This window comes from Centroberyx affinis, unplaced genomic scaffold (genome assembly GCF_046629955.1).
Source record: "Centroberyx affinis isolate AG114_WGS23_722 - 3 ecotype Tasmania unplaced genomic scaffold, CSIRO-AGI_Caff_v1 ptg003913l_1, whole genome shotgun sequence".
Classification (NCBI taxonomy): domain Eukaryota; kingdom Metazoa; phylum Chordata; class Actinopteri; order Beryciformes; family Berycidae; genus Centroberyx; species Centroberyx affinis.
The window spans coordinates 39307-59165 of NW_027281747.1; the positions used below are offsets into that span (position 1 = coordinate 39307).

Consider the following 19859-nt stretch of genomic DNA (forward strand, 5'->3'; position numbering starts at 1 on the left):
CCGTTAGCGATATTGCTTTTTAAAGCTGATATCGGTCGATACTGATGTATCTGTGCATCCCGAAACAAAACTATTATAACCGTGTTAATCAATATTTTATATAGACACTTAAATACACATTTTAAAAACTCAAACATCAACCGATTTTGGAGATCTGTTTGTAGATCTGCAGTATTTGGATAACTCAAGATGTGATAAATACATATACTTTGCAATCCTAAAAAGGTTTTGCAGATAGAGATAAACTTTGTTTGTTTTCTCTCTGTCTCTCACACACACACACACACACACACTTGTACTTGCAGGCCCTGGAGTATCTGTTTAAGTTCATCGTCCAGTCTCGTATCCTTTACTCTCGGGCGACTTGCGGTATGGAGGAGGAGCAGTTTCGTACGAGCATCCAGGAACTCTTCCAGTCCATCCGCTTCGTCCTCAGCCTGGACAGCCGCAACTCAGAGACCCTCATCTTCACACAGGTGAGGACACACACACACACACACACACACACACACAGGGGCCACATACAGATATTTCAAACTGTTCTTTTTTTCAGGTCTTTTCTTTTATCTGTCCATTTTTCAAAAGCATCAAATGTCAAAATTGTGACTTTTTGATGTGCTTCCCTGTGTCATCAATTCCATTTCTCCACAGCTGAAATGATTGTTTCTGCGACATGTTTAGTAGTAGTTTCGTAGATTTGATAAGTTTCCTATCTGCTTTTTTAACTGTTATAATCCCATGGCGATTAGATTATCTTTGCTTGTAGTTTAGATACGTTTCCCATCTGCTTTTGTGCCTGCTAATGCCATGGTGATTACAATCTTTCTATCTATCAGTCTATATAATCTTTGCTTGTATAGTTTTGATAAGTTTCCCATTCTGCATTTAGGAGAAGTATTCTGAAGGTGCGTGTATTATTGTTGCTGGTACTCTAGTTTCCTCATCTCCTTTTAGTTGCTTTAATCTGATTCTATCTCCTTTATTTACCCCTCTCTACTTGTGCCTCGGATCTTTCCTTCCTTGCCTCCCCTTCTTTATCAATCTCTGCCCTCCCACAATCCTTTGCGCCGTCCTTTTGGGTCCCTGCCGTTCCTCTTGGGCCCCTCCACGCCCCGCTCCCCCCCCGCCCCCAGCCTTGTCCTGCCCCAACCCAAGCCCCAGGCCCCGGTGCCGGGCCTCCCGCCACCTTAGCCCCGCCCCCTGTCGCAGTCCCAGGCCAGGCCCAACCCCCCGCCCCGGGACAGGTCCCCGGGAGCGGGCAAGCCAGCTGCACTCAGGCCTGGAGCTCCAACGCTCCGCGGCCGTCTCCTCTGTCAGTAAGTAGACGTCTGAATGAAAGCCACAGCATCTCGACCTTGTGTGAAGTGTGAACACGAAGCCCAGATCCCTCATGCGCCAGCTGTTTGTGAGCCTAACCACACACACACACCTCTGTAATACTTTACACACACACACACCCTGACTGCTTTAACACCCACACATGTACCTTTAACTTTTCCTCGAACTGACAACATATCCTTTACCCAGTCATTTCCCCCCACCCCAACCCCACAGCTGGCAGGAAGTTGCCAAAGCCACCACCCTCAACCCAAACACCCAGATCAAACCCTGAAGAATGGCTACTCATCTTCACTTAAATAATTAATCACTTCCTCACGTTAATCTCATCTGCTTTCTCTCTCTTCCTGTGTTGTGGTTTCGACTGTCATGGACAAGCATGTGTAAATTATATAATACATAATAGGCCCAGTTTGCACTTTGCAACACCAACTCCCTCAAATTATTTTAGCACATACAAGATCCTTTGAAAGGCGATGTAAAGACTTTGTGCAGAGTTTGTCCATTCAGAACGGCTTCTATCATTGCTGCAAGATCCAGACAGAGAGAGAGAGAGAGAGAGAGAGAGAGAGACATCCTGTTTGCTTCAGCAGTGCTCTTTTCGAGGGCTTGTTCGTGCCACAACTTTGCATAAATTTCCTCGTGAATAAGATGGAAACTGCGCTCTTAGCTCAAGCAACTGAGGCACAAGAGAAAGTGCAGATTGCCCCCTGCAACACAGCTAAGTGAATCTGGACCTGAGTGTTTGCTGCCTCCCAAACCACCAGCCTGACACACCCCAAACAAAGACCTGTAACCGTTTTGTTCAACCACTTGAAACTCAGAAATAACTTGTCCTTACTAACCTGTTGCACCATCCTTGTTTTGCTGTTTGACTATGTTTGACTCAACCACTCTCACTTTCCTCTTCCCTTGTGTGCCTTTGGGCACTGACCACTCCTCCTCACCGATCGGATTCGTACCTGTGTTGTGTTTTTCATTATGTGTCAACTTGGTTATGAATCATGTCATTTTGTTGTGTGTCTTCCAGACAAATTGCTTCATAACTTTTCCCCCCTTTTTGCCAGAACCTCGTCTGACTCCTAATCTTTCCCTCAGTATGAGTTTACTGTGATTTCTGATGAATTGATTTGGTTTGGTTTTTCTTACTTGTTTTTGGTCACTCTCTTACGTGCCTCTGTGATGTCTCATAACTAAATGAAGAGTTGAATTCCAAAACGCAGTATTTCCATTTTAGAAAAAAAAACAAAAAAACATTAGCTGAATTTCATAATTCTATAGCTGTAAAATATCTAAAATATGGATAATCCAGTCTGTAAAAAAGTTCTTTCAACCATTTTGTTTCAACCATGAACATGCTCACTGCTATGCTATTTATTTTAATTAGTGCAATAATTTGAATTTTCTGCTGTCAATCAATCTTTATTGTGTGAGTAGGTGTCACTTTTGTAATTTGCGGATACCTCATTTCAGAACAAAGCTCTTCAAATATTACATAATTGTTACCGCAGCATTATTCATTATGTATGTATTCATGAGCCAGTAGAGAAGCGGTGCACTGTGCTCTGTAATTGCGATCTGTGCCAGTGCGCTGTGTTTATAAGAGCAGATTAATCCCAAAATGAGACAGCCCCTATTTTAAAAAATCATGCCAACCTAAGACCTTCAGTAACTCTTATTATTATTTATGTAATGCAGACTAATGATTTTCAGGTAGGAATTGCTTTTCCATGGGAGGCACAGTGGCTCAGTGGTTCAGTTCCCAGCCTGGTCTTTTCTGTGTTCTGAGTTCACCTGGGTTTCCTCCCACAGTCCAAAGAAAGACATGCAAGTCATATGAACTGGAGACTCTCAGTTAGGACTGGACGATATGGTTGAAATCAAGATCCCGATAATCATAAGGATTTTTTTCGATATCGATATATATGACGATATGGCTCACGTTAAATAATCAAATTAATGTTCATCATATTGAACCGAATGGTAATGTTTGGTGTGATGTCAAACTAAACTGAAATTTTCACATAATATTCCTACCATACTTCATGTTGTTGAGTGTCTAAATAAAATTAGCTTCTTCTCCTCAGTTCAGACAGCAGAATTGTGTGTCTCGATATCCCAAAATCACCATATCATCACAATATAATCCCACTGAAAGACGATATATTGAATTATCATCCAGCCCTACTCTCAGTTGACTATAGGTGTGACTGTGTGTTTGTCTATGTGTGTTGGCCCTGCGATGAACCGGCGTTTCCCTGCTGCCTTCTGTCCAATGCATGCAGGGATAGCCCACCATGACCCTGAAAAGTATTAAGTGGGTAAAGAGAATGAATAAATAAATAACTTTTCCAAATGGAAATACGGTGTTTTGGAATGAAACCTTCGCCTCCACTCTCACGACTCTCACAAACACACAAACTAACTCTCTTTAACCTTCTCTTTCCTTATCTGTCTCTCTCTCTCTCTCTCTCTCTCCTCTTCCTCTCTTCTACCTCCCCACTCTATCTATCTCTTCCCTCTCTGTCTCTTCCTCCTCTCCTCCTGTTCCTCTCTCGTCTTCACTCAACCTCTTCTTCCTCCTCCTCTTCCTCCTCCTCTCCAGGCCGCTCTGTTGAACTCCTTCCCGGCCATCTTTGACGAGCTGCTGCAGATGTTTACGGTGCAGGAGGTGGCGGAGTTTGTGCGCGGCACGCTGGGCAGCATGCCGTCCACCGTGCACATAGGACAGTCCATGGACGTGGTCAAGCTGCAGTCCATAGCCCGCACCGTGGACAGCAGGCTCTTCTCTTTCCCTGGTAAAGACACGCACATCTGCACTGTTTTGCCCCCGGTTCATCTTCCTTTGTCATATGTAAGAGTAATGAATGAGTATGTTACATGTATGAGTAAAAAATGAGAGAGTGAGACGGATATCTTTCCAAATATCACCTAAATATACCCTAAAAGACCCTATTTGTCATCATATAGCTTCAACCAAGCAACCTGATTGGTCAGAGACGTCTTCTAACCACACTGATAATTCCCATGAAGAACATCCTTGTGTATTATTTCTGTGTTATTACTACATTGTAAAGTAGAGAGTTATGATTGGCTGCTTTGTGTTCATAGCCATTGTAAGATGCCTGATAAGCACATATCTGTGTCTATTTAACAGTTAATTTAATAATAATAATAATAATAATAACGTTATTTGTATAGCACCTTTTAACAAGACTGTTTACAAAGTGCTTCACAGAATAAAAAGGCATAAAAACAAAGAAATAAAAGGAGTAAAACAATAAAAACAATAGTAAAAAGGACACAACAAAGGATACAATTTAAATACACAGAAGTAAAAGAAAAAAAAAACACTAAATACATGTAAACCAATTTACCACCACCTAATTAAAAGCAATGGTAAAAAGATGTGTTTTAAGATGCTTCTTGAAAGTGCTGAGTGTGTCAGTGGCTCTTAACTTATCTGGGAGGGAGTTCCACAGTGTAGGTCCAAGGCAGCTAAATGCTGACTCACCACTCTTAAGCCTAATTTTAGGGATGGTCAGCATACTGCTATTGGATGATCTAAGTGATCTACATGGTACATATCTCACTATCATATCGCTAAGGTAGGGTGGGACGAGACCATGAAAACATTTAAAAACTAGTAAGATGATCTTAAAATCAATTCTGGAAGATACAGGTAGCCAATGAAGAGATTTAAGAATGGGTGTAATGTGGTCTCTCAGTCTAGTGCGAGTTATTATTCTGGCAGCGGCATTCTGAACTCTTTGAAGAGTAGTAATTGAATTCTTGGGTAATCCAGATAGGAGGGAATTACCGTAGTCTAGCCTGGTTGTCACAAAAGCTTTAAGTTTTAAATTTAAATGTAAATGCACTAACTGAAAATCCTAACTCATACCATTCATTCATTGATTGGCAGAAGAATGACATTTAATGCTTGATTGTTGCTTAAAAATAAAAGATTCATTGCACATTTGCGTTCCTGTTTATGACAATTGCGAGTTACTCCTGTTTTATGAAAGCAGGTATAAAGCTCCCACTTTGTGTCTTTTAGCCTTTTAGCTGTTTAAAATCAGTTAAGCACAGCTTTTCCAGCCATTTTCTCAAATACATTATAACCAGATATAATCTCCTCACAACCCTCAGCCACAAATGCTCAGATGAAACCCTGAAGGTTGGCGGCCCGTTCCACACAAATAATAAATGACTGCTTTCCCTCTTTAGCTGTGCTGCGGTTTCTGAGGTTGTCCTGGCATAAGCAGCATCAAAATAATATTAATATTAAATAATCTGTGTGTGTGTGTGTGTGTGTGTGTGTGTCCGCCCTTAGAGTCTCGCAGGATCCTGCTCCCGGTGGTCCTGCATCACATCCACCTCCATCTCAGACAGCAGAAAGAGCTGCTCATCTGCTCTGGAATACTCAGCTCTATATTCTCCATCATCAAGACCAGCTCACTGGTAACACACACACACACACACACATACACACACACACACACTCACACACACACACAAATAAAGTAGACATACAAGTACACATATGTGCAGGTGGAAATGTCTGACATCCGGGATTTCCAAGTCGGCTGGTCAAACAAAATCAAACCCAGAAGACAAACGATAAACAAACGTCCTGAAAAGGATGATTTGGATTTGGCTGCTTCTTGCTTTTAAAAACATATTGTGGCTAGTTGGCTAACAGCAAATGTATAATAAAGGTGCATGTGTATTTAAGTGTCTTCTTACCGTTGACCGACACAAAACCTTGATTTTTCCACAAAGTTGAGAAAGTTAAAGGTTATCGTTGCATCATAACTTGGAAACTCAGGTATAGCAAAATGTCCTCCAACTTTTTGACCTCATTGTCTGACTTTGAATGGCTTTCGTGTGAAATTTCTGTTTTTCCCAATAGTATGTGAATGCAGACACAGATAGAGACACACTCACAACCACGAACAGACACAGTCACTCAGAAATTCAAGTCTTGAGTTCTCTCTCTGTCTCTCTGTGTCTCAGTCTTTCTCTCTGTGTGTCATTTTCTGTGTGTTATTTTTCTTCCTCATACCTCTTTCTCCTTCTCCTTTCCTTTGGTTTCATTTCTCCCTCTTCCCCGTTTTACCCTCTGCTTTCCCCTTCCTCTCCTGTATCATCATTCCTCCCTACTTTCCGCTTGCCACTTCATCCTTCTCTCTTTCCACCCACATCCCTTTTCCTCTCTCCCCCTCCACTTCCCCGTTTTCTGCCATCCCTTCTCTCCGCCTCTCTCTCCCTCCAGGATTCGTCGGTGCAGGAGGAGGTGGAGATGATGGTGGAGTCCCTGCTGGACGTTCTCCTGCAGACCCTGCTGTCAATCATGAGCAAGAGCCAATCGCAGGAGGCGGTAAGGGGCCAACGCTGTCCGCAGTGCACCGCGGAGATCACTGTTAGTAACTAACAATACGACTACTACTACTGCTGCTTCACCTCACCCCCCCATCCATCCCTCCATCCTTATATCCTGCTATCTATCATTTATCTGTCCAGCTATCCATCTCTCCATCCATCTACCCATCATCCATCCCTTCACCCATCCATTCACTTATCCATCTTTCCATCTCTTCACATCCGTCTCTCTCATCCTCTCTTTGCATGCTTGTGCCTTGCCTAACTTTTAGTCTAGCTTTGCTGCTCTGTGTGTCCTACCCTTTGTATATTTATTGGTGGAGATTTGTTGTCAAGGCTTAGTTATAAAAATGTCATATTGAATTTCAAATTTAAAATGTAGTATATACTTGTAGTTAATGTCAAGACAATGATTTGCCTTAGGTAGATCATGTCTAGTATTTAGAGTTCTGTCTCTCAGCATTTCAGTGGTTTGGTTTAGTTGTTTGTGTAGAGAATACATTTGAGGAATTGATTAATGTTTAGTTAATCAATGTTTTATTGTCCACCATTTTCCCTTCACATCACCTCCTTCCATCTCTGTTACCTTGCTGTCCTCATCTCCTCCTTAATGTGCTCTGATTGGTCTCTTGCTGCTTCCTGGTGCCATGCCATTGGCTCACATGTCTATCCCTGGCTTCCTATTGGCAGGGAGAGTATGTGTCCTGCCTCCTGTCCCTCCTCCGCCAGATGACGGATATTCACTTCCAGCACCTGCTGGAAAACTTCCAGAGCAAGGAGGAACTCAAGGTAGGGGAAACTGGTGTCCTAGGTTTTATGTTAGGGTGACATAGTGAGTAAGAGGACGCAGGTTCAAGCCCTCTGCCGATAAGCAGACGCCTTGCTGAAGTGTCCAGGGGAAGTCCCAGAATCACGATCAGCTCCAGGGATGCTGTTCTGTAGCCGCTGACCTCTGACCTCCCTGTGGAGGGAGCCAAGCAACAAGAGGATTTCCTAACGGGATCAATAAAGTATCACATTATATTATAAAGTAAGGTTTAAAGGTGCAAATAAAAGGGTGTGTTTAAGGTGCAAACTAGGGTCTTAGGGTGCAAAGGAGAGTTCAGGAGAACTTCCCTTGGAATGAACTCACCGTATGTAAACCTAGTGTCGTTGCAAACATGTATCTAAGGGTGTAAGTTAGGGTCCAAGGGTGCAAAGGAGGGTGTATAGCAATGAGGGTGGGAGCAGCACAGCTGCAGCAGCCACCAGCCACATGATAATTTGTCTACTGCCATTCTGGCTTGTTACCACCCATCTTGTAGAAGTCCTATTCTATTCTTAAAATCTAGTTGGCTGGTAAAACGTTGGAAGTGGAGTGTGATTTGGGGAACTACCAGCCACTGTGGCCTGTACACGAAAAGGCCTTGTTAGTATGGCTCAGGGAAATGTAAAGAGTCAAATTCAGTGGCATTTCCCTTTAATAATGCAACAGTAATGCCTCAGAGTTGCCCCTGAGCCTTAACATTATGCAATGCACAAAGTAAGACATCCTGGGTTCTCAGGTGCTCCCGAGTGAGAATACTAGATTAGATAGATTTGATTTGATATGCTTTATTAGCTTCTGCAGGGGGGAAGGTTCGTCTCTAGGCTGCATCTTAGTGTCCATGTTAGGATTCACTGAGAAAGGAACAACCCTAACCTAAATGTATTTACTCAGCGTATAGACAAAATCCTCAGATGCATATGAAGCTATTGTATAGAATAGAATAGATTTTAGTCTAGCCTCCTGTGTAAGTAGGGATATATTTATTTTTTCATGTATATCACTATGCTACTCCCAGAGGAAAACTGGATGAACGAGAGGCATTTAGAAATGACTATGCATATCATTACTGTGCTATGCAATGCTGTTCATTGCTGTCAGATGAACCTTGACCCTCTAACTTCAGAAGGATTCACTTTTTATTTTCCTGTTGACAACTATGCATGTTTGAAATTATACGGCAGGTCTGGAACAGGACTTCCAGTTCGTTATAGTCTTGAAAAATCTTAGTAGAGATTAGAAGCACAGGGTGTTCAGCAACAATAACATGGTGTTATTATGGTACAGAGAGAAATACCATTTGTAGGCTTGTTGTGTGTGTATGCAGCTGCCTGATGTATGGAGCAGAGCTTATTCATGCACATATAATTTATGCACAGACCCCATTTGGCATGCACATAAAGTATGCACTATAGAGCCTGATTCACATGCATGATGGCAGGAAGCTCACATGCACACTTGTTATGTATCTTTAAGACCCTCATTATGCACCTTGTTATGCTTTTAGATGCACATTTATGCTCAGCCTGTGGCTTATGCACATTTGATCTCTTCATCTACAGTTTTTACTTTATGCATTTGAGCCCTTTTCACGTTCATGTTTTTCTTGATCCATCATTTATTCACACAGGTTTACAAAGGACACATTTACCACAATAGCCTGGGGGAGAACTTGCAGGGGGAGTGACTGCTACCTGCCGATAAACATTCACCTCTGGGCAACCACAGCTTTGTATCTTTGAGTTTCACTGGCTTCAGATACACTTTGAGGGTGGTGGCTTGAAGGAGGGAAACCGTATTGAAATAGTGAACAGTGTCTTTGTGACGAGGAAGCCCCGGGATTCAAACTAGCATCCTTCAAGTCACAAATTTACATCTTAAACCAGTGAACTATCACTGTCCTCTGGGTCTTTTCTTCTTCTTTTAATCTATAGCTCACTTGTCTCACATTATGTTTCATCTGATCGTCTTTTTTAGAATTTATAATATCATCAAAGTAAAACCATAGGAGCAGAGTACTTTTTAATTTGAGATTTTGAGAGAAACTAACACTCAAACCTTTTCTCCCCTCTCCTCTCTCGCTTCAGGAGTTCTTGCTGAAGATTTTGTGTGTGTTCAGGAATCTGATGAAGCTCAGCATCTTCCCCCGCGACTGGAACGTCATGAGGCTCCTCACCAGCAAGTATGACACACACACACACACACACACACACACACACACACACAATGACAACATAATGACACATAAAGACAAATATATCCACAATGATTTGGGCTGAATCATTCTTCATTCGTGAATCAACCACACACATCGTTTAATTCTCCTGCTGTCTCTATCAAAAGCCTGTTCACTTTTTTGGATGTGTGTACACTGCTGAATTACATTTACACAAACACAAAGGGAGACACGCACACACACACACACACTTGCATGCGTGCACACACACATACACACACAAACAACAAACAACACACGCATATATACACACACATATGCTAGAACACATCTTGGACCAAATGTTCCATGCTTTAAGATGACAGGCTGTGTGCCATGAATGATTTGTTTGTGACTTTTTGTGATCTTTGTGTGTGTGTGTGTGTGTGCGTGTGTGTGTGTGTGTGTGTGTGTGTGTGTCCATCCCTCTCTGCAGCATCATCGTGACCACAGCTCAGTATCTGTCTCCTGCTCTGCATAAGAACTTCACAGAAGCCGACTTTGACTTCAAGGTTTGTGACTTTGACAGAGTGACACACACATTCATATAGAAGCCACACACACACTCTCTCTCTCTCTCTCTCTCTCTCTCTCTCTCGCTCTCTCACACACACACCACATGCACACACACACACACACACACACACACACAGACAGATGTTGTTGTCTGCCAAGTTCTTACAAACGCCCACATGTGTGTGTAATGCCAAACAAACACACACACATTTTGATTTCAGGGAGTGTGACTTTGACAAGGTTGTTGGTGCTTGGGGTCTGAACAGCCAGCCAGTCCAGACACTGAGACGGGTTGTACTCGATCACCTGACAGGACACACACACACACACACATACAGACAAATACACACAGAAACACACACACACACCTGCACACCACCGCTTGGATTTCAAGGTGTGTAACTTTGACAAGGTGTGAGGTGCATGAGGGACTCAATTTGATGTTGCCTGCTTAGTTATGGCACACACACACACACACACACACACACACACACACACACACACACACGCTGAAACTCCAATCCAACCAGCCGTGTTGTTCTGAACACCCTGCGGCTCTCTACCCAGCGGTCTCTCATCCTGTCAGTGAGGCCTGGCACACACACACACACACACACACACACACACACACACATACACACGCACACACACACTTGTATGCTCACAAATATGCTCATACTCACACACACTCTTGCTCACCGCATATAGAGTCACTCGCACAAGCATGCACGCACACATACAAGCACACACACACATATGCTACATCTTCTCTGTGTCTCTCTCTCTCACACACACACACACACACACACACACACACACACACAGTGCCAGTGCGAGACAGATGGCAATGCTGGGAAGAGAGAGGAGAGAAGAGGGGAGGAATAAGGAGGAGAGAGGAGGAGGAAGGAGAAGAGAGGAGGAGGAAGGAGAAGTGAGGTTGTTAGAAATAAAGTTTCAGCATCCAAAGTCAAGCAGCTGACCAGTTGACTTTTGTTGCATATTAACCAAAGAGGAAAAACATTTGCTTTGTGGTGGACGTAATATTCACGAAGTATCAGCCAAAGTTTACCATCCACTAAATAAAGTGATTCTTTAGTAGGTGATGGTTCTTCATGGAACCTCACAGCCTTTTAAAGAACAGTTCAGAACCATTATTTTTCAGTGTGAAGAACACCTCCCTCCCTGCTCATCAGGACCGGCACAGACCGGCCTTCATCTTACCGCCCCCGCTTCAACGTGATTCACTTCCAATGACGATGGAGATAATATAGAATTTTTCACTTCTCCTTATCATTCACTCTCAACGACTGAAACCTTAAAGCATATACTCACTCTGTCTTGATGTGTGTGTGTGTGTGTGTGTGAGCAGGTGTGGAACTCTTACTTCAGCCTGGCGGTGTTGTACATCAACCAGCCCAGTCTACAGCTGGAGACCCTCAGCCCGGCCAAGAGGAAGAAGGTCTTAGACAAGTAAGAATGAACACACACACACACACACACACACACACACTCATACGGACCCGACTGCCAGCATCATTGCCCTACCTGCTATCCTTATCCGCTCTCTCTATCCCTCTCTCTCTTTTGCTCTCTTGCTCTCTCTCTCTCTCTCTCTCTCTCTCTCTCTCTCTCTCTCTGTCTTTCTCAATTCAATTCAATTCAATTTGCTTTATTGGCATGAATGTTACAGCAGCAAAATTGCCAAAGCGTCTCAGGACAATCAACAAAAGTCTCTCTCTGTCATTCCCTCTCTCTCTCTCTGTCTCTCTGTCTGTCTTTCTCTCTCTCCCCATCTCCCTCTCTCTATTTCTCTCTCCCTCTCTGTCTGTCTCTCTCTTCCTCTCTCTCTCCCCATCTCCCTCTCTCTCTTTCTCTCTCTCTCTCTGTCTCCCTCTGTCTCTCTCTGTCTCTCTCTGTCATTCTCTCTCTCTCTCTCTCTCTCTTTCTCTCTCCCTCTGTCTCTCTCTCATTCTCTCTCTCCCTGTCTCTCTCTTTCTCTCTCCCTCTGTCTCTCTCTGTCATTCCCTCCCTCTCTCTCTGTCTTTCTCTCTCTCTCTGTCTCTCTCCCCATCTCCCTCTCTCTCGTTCTCTCTCCCTCTCTGTCTCTCTCTGTCATTCTCTCTCTCTCTCTCTCTCTCTCTCTCTCTCTCTCTCTCTCTCTCTCTCTCTCTCTGAAGACACACTGCAAGCGGTTTCACCAGCTGGCCACACCGCCTCCATTCATTTTCAGTGAGAAGCGGCAAACCGCTTGTTGAAATCGGTGAACTTTAACCCCGAGGCGGCAGAAAATCGCGGCGCGGTACCCAGTCAGACTTGAGCAAAATGTCCGCTGTGTAAATTCTCCCCCTTGCCAAATATTAGTTCCTACAGTTCCACATTCTCATCATGGAGGAGAAGCTGATTGTCTCTGTTGTCTCTGTAGATAAACAGCCGCAGCAACAGCAATGATTTTCCTCCGTTGATTCATGGCAGAGAATTAAAAAAAATAATACTTTGGTTTAGTACTTAATGCGATCTCTTTCTTTCTCATTCCTCCTCTCCATCTCTCTCCATCTACCACTCCTCCATTTCTGCCTCTCTCTCTCTCCCTCACTCTCTCTGTGTCTCTTCTGTCTTCTCATCTTTCATTCTCTTCCTTTCAGAGTTTCAGAGTGACTCCAGGCCGGCCTCTGTGTCGTGTGTGTTGTGAATTTACAGCAAATATACGCACATGATGACGTGATGTTCTCAATCTTTTTAGGCTCCTGGCCCCTTAAAATGAATCAATGCCCACTTGCGTCACAGGCTGCATAGTCCAGAGTGGTGAATAATTCAGCCAAAGAATGATTTTCTCTTTTCAGGTTGTTTCATTTGATTATCAGAGGAGGCCTTGAGGCTGATAGCTATTCAGTATTTCACAACAAAAGCAAAAATTAGAGAAAAATGTGAAAAAATCGACATGAGGCTAAGGCTAGGACTGCTGTGTATGAGTCAGCATTAAAGTGACAGCAGTTTAGTTTGGTTAGTTCAACACTTTTAGATAGTTTTGAACAGCCGCCTCGCAGCAATATCAGCTCTATGAGTGGAATGCAATTTTCCAATCAACATTTGTCAACTCCAAATAATTGTCTCTGAAAAATCAACACTGGGAAATGAGTTGTGTGGCGCAATTACAAATCCAGTTGATTCTATGCTGACATACAGTATCTGTGTGTACTCTCCTGTCACGCCAGACTACAAGCTGAGATTCATCAGTTTAATGTTGCCTTGCTTATCGGCAAGCCTACATACCTTGCAGATCACGACTTCCTATTTTCCTAGTTTTTGCCATCATGACAACTGATTGCATTCAAATCTTTGTCACTGCACTGTAGAGCTTTATGTACCTCCAGTTCACAGTGAGCACTGCTGTCCCACACACCCAGAGGGCCAACGCCATCTGCAGCAATCGAACCAAAAAAGCGCTTAACACACATCGTTTCAGCACAATGATACTCAGACTGCAAAGGGACCTGACTGCCTGAAAATACACAAATATCCTTTAAGGCCTTTTCTGAATTGTGCGCGGGTAAATCTGGCAATACTATGATCTACCAAGCATCATTTATTTCAATAAAAATTCAACTTTTGAAAGTGATTTGTGACACTTGTTTACCAAAATGCAAGTACATAGTGTTTACTCCCTTCAACAGACGGCTCCTTGGTCTTCTCTTATGCCCCAAACATACATTGTCCTTTCAAGTATGAAACTGAGAAATTGCGTTTTCATTTTCTTCTCAAATCAAATGCCTTGTTATTACACACAGGATGAGAAATGCAGCTAAAGACTACTTCAGTAAACTGTCTTAAAGAGAGATACAGCAATATTTGGCCTCATGTGTTTATTTGTCCCTCTGCAGGTATGGTGACATGAGAGTGATGATGACCTATGAACTGTTCAGCATGTGGCAGAACCTGGGTAAGAACCTCTACACTCTCTAATACACAGATACGTTTTAGGTTAGCTTTGTTTAGTTTCTCAGTGAAACAGAAGTAATGTGATAAAACATGATGACAGAACACAACACAAAAAAACAAACAAACTCAAGATGACAAACAAAGACACAACTGAACTGGACAGCAGACTCTAAATGACAGCAGTAACACTACGCATAAAATAACAAGGGAAAGTAATAAATGACATCTGAATGGAAATCATCTGTGATTCCTATGTTGGATTCCTATGGGACAGGGATGCTTTGTTTGATGATTTGATGGGAATCATTTTCAGAAGTCCACTTGTTTGTGTCTTCGCTCTTTTCATATAAATTGCCCCTCTTATATTGTTGCACACGTGCAGCACAATCTGAGAAATAATATAGTAAACCCATGTGAACACAACGGGACAGGAATAAGATTGTAAGAGAGGCATGGGGCCGGTGAAGGAAAGGGAAAACATCGATAAAATCAGGCAGGATGCAGTAGCAATGCATTTTCTCCCATTACTCCCAAGTCCAACACACATACACACACACACACACACACACACACACACACACACACACACACACACACACACACTCACTGTTAACCTCAGCAATACTGACATCTAATGGAAATAATGGATGTAAACACCTCAACAACTTTAGTAGCTGCAAGAATTTTTTCTGCCATTAACTCTCACTGCTTATAACAATCATCTCAGTTGGCAGCTATGAATATCATTAGTTAGTTACTCCAAATGAATAGAAAAATAAACTGATTCCAATTAGATCAACACAGGTGACGGCATATGAATCGATTCTATTCTAAAATCTTAAATCAATTGCCATCCGAGCATAAGATCCATTTCTTCCCTGATATGATTGATATGCAGACAGACCGACTGACTCAGTGACTGATTGATTGATTGATTGATTGATTGACTGATTGATTGATACATGACTGTGTGATGCTTGCAGGTGAGAATAAGATCCACTTCATTCCCGGTATGATTGGTCCGTTCCTGGGAGTGACGCTGGTCCCTCAGGTGGAGGTACGCAACATCATGATCCCCATCTTCCACGACATGATGGACTGGGAGCAACGCAAGAACGGCAACTTCAAACAGGTGCGCGCACACACACACACACACACACACACACATAGAAACACATCTTTCAACTGAAACTTAACCATATGTTTGATATAATTCACAAAAGGGCCCCAGAATATATGAACTGTCAAATTGATATGGTTAGAAGCCAACATAAATGCAACACAAGAGCAAGCATTATGTCATGCAGTGTTCCACGTGTTAAAGGTAAAATAGCAAGAAGCTCATTTTTCTATACTGGGATCTCCTTATGGAACAACCTGCCCCTGCATATTAAACAAAGCCAAACAAAGGCAATTTTTAAAACAAAAGTTAAGGCGGCTTTGTGGGGAGTGTTGATGGTTCACTGTTACGGGAGGGAGTTTGAACCATGGGCGTGGGGTTGCAAGGGGGGCTAGTAGGTGTATCTTGTAATTTGTTTGTTTCCATCGACCTGTTTGTTTTCTTTATGTATTGTGTTTGTTTGTTTCCATCGAGGACCACTTTGGAAATAAGTGTTTTTAGTAATGCTTTTAAGTGCTATCCTCTGGGATTTGGTGTCAGGATACTCTTTTGAGTTGTTGTGCTTTTAAATTCCCAATCAAATCAAATCAAAGCATGTGATCAACTGGGAGCGATGCAAAAACAGCAACTTCAAAAACAGCTTTACTGATGAGTGTGTGTGTGTGTGTGTGTGTTTGTGCATGCAGGTGGAGGCTGAGCTGATTGACAAGTTGGACAGCCTGGTGTCTGAGGGGAAAGGAGACGAGAACTACAGAGAACTCTTCAGTCTGCTGTGAGGAACACACATACACACAAACACACACACACACACACACACACAACTATTACTATACTTCATTGACTACATTAATTTCCTAACCTCTAACCCTAACCTTAACCTAATTCTAATTCTAATCTTAACCTTAAACCCAAGTCCTAACAGTACATTTGGTCCTCATAAGTATGGAAATACAAGAACATGCTCTTTCTGTCCGTCCCCTGCTGTCTGCCTCTAACCTGTCTCACTGTAGTTTTAATACAGTGTGAATCCTTCTTTTATTCCTTCCTCTCTCTCTCTCTCTCTCTCTCTCTCTCTCTCTCTCTCTCTCTCTTTCTCTCTCTCTCTCTCTGTCTGTCTGGTAACAGAATAACTTGCTTCCTCTCTGTTTTTCTGCTCTAACACTGCCGTTGTGTGTTTGCTTCACTCTGTGCTGCGGGACTAGAACCCAGCTGTTTGGGCCCTACCCCAGGTAAGGACTTCACTTACACTGAAGGGGATGGTTTGAAGAGAGTTAAAGTAGGGTTCCACCAAAAAAAAATCCCTTTTTTCCAATATATGGGGCCGATATTGGGCTTTTAAAAATCAGATATGGGCCAGTTAGTGTCGTCCCTCTCTAATATGATGGACGTGATGGATGTGATTTTACTCTGCAGCTTCAGGAGTGTCAGTCTGTAAAACCTGCAGAGAAACCTGCCTCACCCTGTCTCAAGGAGCTGCTGATCCACCTAAAATAATTTAATTAGTCTGGGCTTCAGTGGAGGGATCCCTTTCACATCTAGAATGCTAACTATAAATAGAACTATAAACTTTGACGATATATTGTTGCTCAAGCATTCACACTACAGCGACATCTGTGATCAGATCCTCAGCAGATGAAGCATCGCTGCAGTGAGATACCAAATTATCCCGCCCTGTTCTTTTTTACAACTTTCATTTGATTGGTTGAAGATGTTTGGCTGCATCCAAAAAAATCACTCTGAGATCTAACCAGAAATATAGTTAAGTTATCGATTTGCATGTGTTTTTATAGGAAGAGAATGAATGATTTAAATATTTTTCTAGTTCCAGTTATCTTTATAGATATCGTTTTAGGTGTGAATGGGCCTTTAGTGTCACATGGTCTGAATGTTGTCTCAGAGGGTTTTCCACTCTGCCAAAAATACAATTCTGGGTACAACTTCCGGTCTGCAATACAGATTACAACTTGAAATAATCACTTCAGTCAGTCTAGATGAGTCTAGATGCTAAATGAACTGCTCAGCACAGTCAGCACAGAAAACAGCGTTCGTTAGTTTTAACAAGATTGTCATTGTTGTTTACAGTTGGGTCAGTCGGCACAGATGGGACGACATTCCACTTGTAGCAGTAGATTTTGAGAAGAAGTTCAAGGAAAACAAATCATCTGCCATTCTCGCTGTTGAATTTGAGCTAACTGACCCGTGTTTACACTCGTACTTGCCACTGTCTGTTGTTTTCTGGAGTCCGTTGGTATTGGACAGTACCATTTATACAAACCTCGCATCTCCACAAAATCAACTTTTCAGGAATTTACAAAGACAGGATTATTTACAGACCGATGGCCATGCGATTTCTAAATTTTACTCTAGGTTTTGAATGTGTTTCATGGGATCCCAGGATCACACGTCTGTAAAGCACCATGCTAATCTTCAGTTCAAGTAAAAATAAGCACTTTTAAAGGAGTTATGAGGTTTTTCTACAATGGCGATTCATGGCGCAAATTCACGCGCGGCCTCTTTCAGATATCATGCTTATTTGAGCGAACAGCTTGAGTTTGTGATCAGCTTTGTAGATTTGACGTCTAACTTCTGTCTGTTTCCCTGCAGCCTGTTGGAGAAGATCGAGCAGGAGACGTGGAGAGAGACGGGGATCTCCTTCGTCACCTCCGTCACTCGGCTGATGGAGCGACTGCTGGACTACAGGTCAGATACAGTCTCTCTCTTTCTCTCTCTCTCTCTCTCTCTCTCTCTCTCTCTCTCTCTCTCTCTCTCTCTCTCTCTCTCTCACTCACACACACTTTTGTATTAACAACTCATTTCCCAGTGTTGATTTTTCAGAGACAATTATTTGGAGTTGACAAATGTTAATTGGAAAATTGCTTTCCACTCATAGAGCTGATATTGCTGTGGGGCAGCTGTTCAAAACTATCTAAAAGTGTTGAATTAACTCTATTAACTTCTAGAAACACTGGCATAGTGTTGATTTTTACACTCTCAGAGTTAAATTACCATTGTTGATTTTGCTGTGTAGCCAGCCTGTGTCTAGTATTTGATGTAAATGCCTAAAATTTGTGTGTAGATACGCCAATGTAGACGGCAATGTGTTTTCGATGAACCTGATTTGTCTCGTCTTTTCCCCAGGGACTGTATGAAGGGAGATGAGACGGAGAATAAGAAGATTGGCTGCACTGTTAACCTGCTGGTAAGATTTATACCATCTGGTATTAACCCGTATCTGGCTTTATAGGGGTTTGGGTTAAAGGGTTACACAGATGTTTTGGTCAAACTCTTCAATCAACTTTACCATGGTGTGGTGAGAGGATTGGTAGCAGTTAGTCCAGTGTTTAGTTTTTTATTCAGTTTGTGTGATTTGTTCAATCTTCTCAGAACTTCTACAAGTCAGAGATCAACAAGGAGGAGATGTACATCCGCTACATCCACAAACTGTGTGACATGCACCTACAGGCCGAGAACTACACTGGTATGGCACACACACACACACACACACACACACACACACACACATATATATATACCTTTAGATGTATGGAATAGTCAGTGGAAAAGTTTACTTTGTTGTGTTTTTGTATTTGGTTCATTTAGGTTCACACTGTCCAGTTACAAGTGAACCAGGACTTGTAAACAAAAGTCACATGACTCACAAGTAGCTCATTTATTGGACAGAGTTTTGGCAACCTGTCATCCTGCCAGGTTAGAGATTTTGGTGACAGGGGGGGTCAAAACAAATCTGACTCCAGTTCCTGTAATTAGCATTAGCTAATTTTCAGTTTAATATTCAGTTTACTGTCATAGAGGAGTAAAGAAACCAGAAAATATTCACATTTAAGAAGCTGGAATCAGAGAATTTTGATTTTTCTTAAAAAATTACTCAAACCGATTAATCGATTATCAAAATAGTTGGCGATTAATTTACTAGTTGACAACTAATCGATTAATCGTTGCAGCTCTAGAACAGACTGCTCCAAACATGCCTGGTGGGAATGCGTCCCTATTCTGGCAGCTGATGCAGCAACAGCACAACATTAAGGACTTTATATGGAAAAGACAAGGAAAAAGAGAAGATTGGCAGCTTTTGATTGTTTGCCCTCCATGCTGAACACATTAAAACAGCGACAACAGAAAGTAAACAGCTGCCACACTAAGCCCGCTGACTGTGTTTGTTGTTGTGTTGTGTGTCCACAGAGGCTGCGTTCACCCTGCTGCTGTACTGGGAGCTGCTGCACTGGGAGGAGCGGCCTCTCAGAGAGTTCCTCCACTATCCTGCACAGACCGAGTGGCACCGCAAGGAGGGCCTCTGCCGCAAAGTCATCCACTACTTCAACAAGGGCAAGGTGGGGGACGCACACACACACACACACACACACTAGTGATGGGAATATACGCTTATGTCATATTATATGATTCGATACCCGATATGTGGTTCACGCTTCAGTACAACCACGATACGATGTAATAAATAAAAGTTCAATGACAACAAAGTCTGACTGTGCAGAATTATGTTTATTTCTGAGACACAAATCTTTCTAGCG

The 19859-nt window shown here is 42.6% G+C and overlaps 1 protein-coding gene across 1 annotated transcript in view; it reads left to right on the forward strand.

Moving 5' to 3' along the window:
• LOC139663083 (dedicator of cytokinesis protein 3-like) overlaps window positions 1-19859 on the forward strand; it is a gene marked incomplete at its 5' end in the record, with an annotated part of 72051 nt that overhangs the window by 38046 nt on the left and 14146 nt on the right. Inside the window, 17 exons of the mRNA XM_071541617.1 lie at window positions 306-477; window positions 1126-1316; window positions 3944-4136; window positions 5672-5799; window positions 6614-6760; window positions 7411-7509; window positions 9613-9707; window positions 10177-10252; window positions 11626-11726; window positions 14135-14193; window positions 15176-15324; window positions 15999-16084; window positions 16515-16541; window positions 17917-18012; window positions 18451-18511; window positions 18697-18790; window positions 19513-19661. Of these exons, the coding sequence (XP_071397718.1) occupies window positions 306-477; window positions 1126-1316; window positions 3944-4136; window positions 5672-5799; window positions 6614-6760; window positions 7411-7509; window positions 9613-9707; window positions 10177-10252; window positions 11626-11726; window positions 14135-14193; window positions 15176-15324; window positions 15999-16084; window positions 16515-16541; window positions 17917-18012; window positions 18451-18511; window positions 18697-18790; window positions 19513-19661 (1923 nt within the window). The remainder of the gene's footprint in view (window positions 1-305; window positions 478-1125; window positions 1317-3943; window positions 4137-5671; window positions 5800-6613; window positions 6761-7410; window positions 7510-9612; window positions 9708-10176; window positions 10253-11625; window positions 11727-14134; window positions 14194-15175; window positions 15325-15998; window positions 16085-16514; window positions 16542-17916; window positions 18013-18450; window positions 18512-18696; window positions 18791-19512; window positions 19662-19859) is intronic.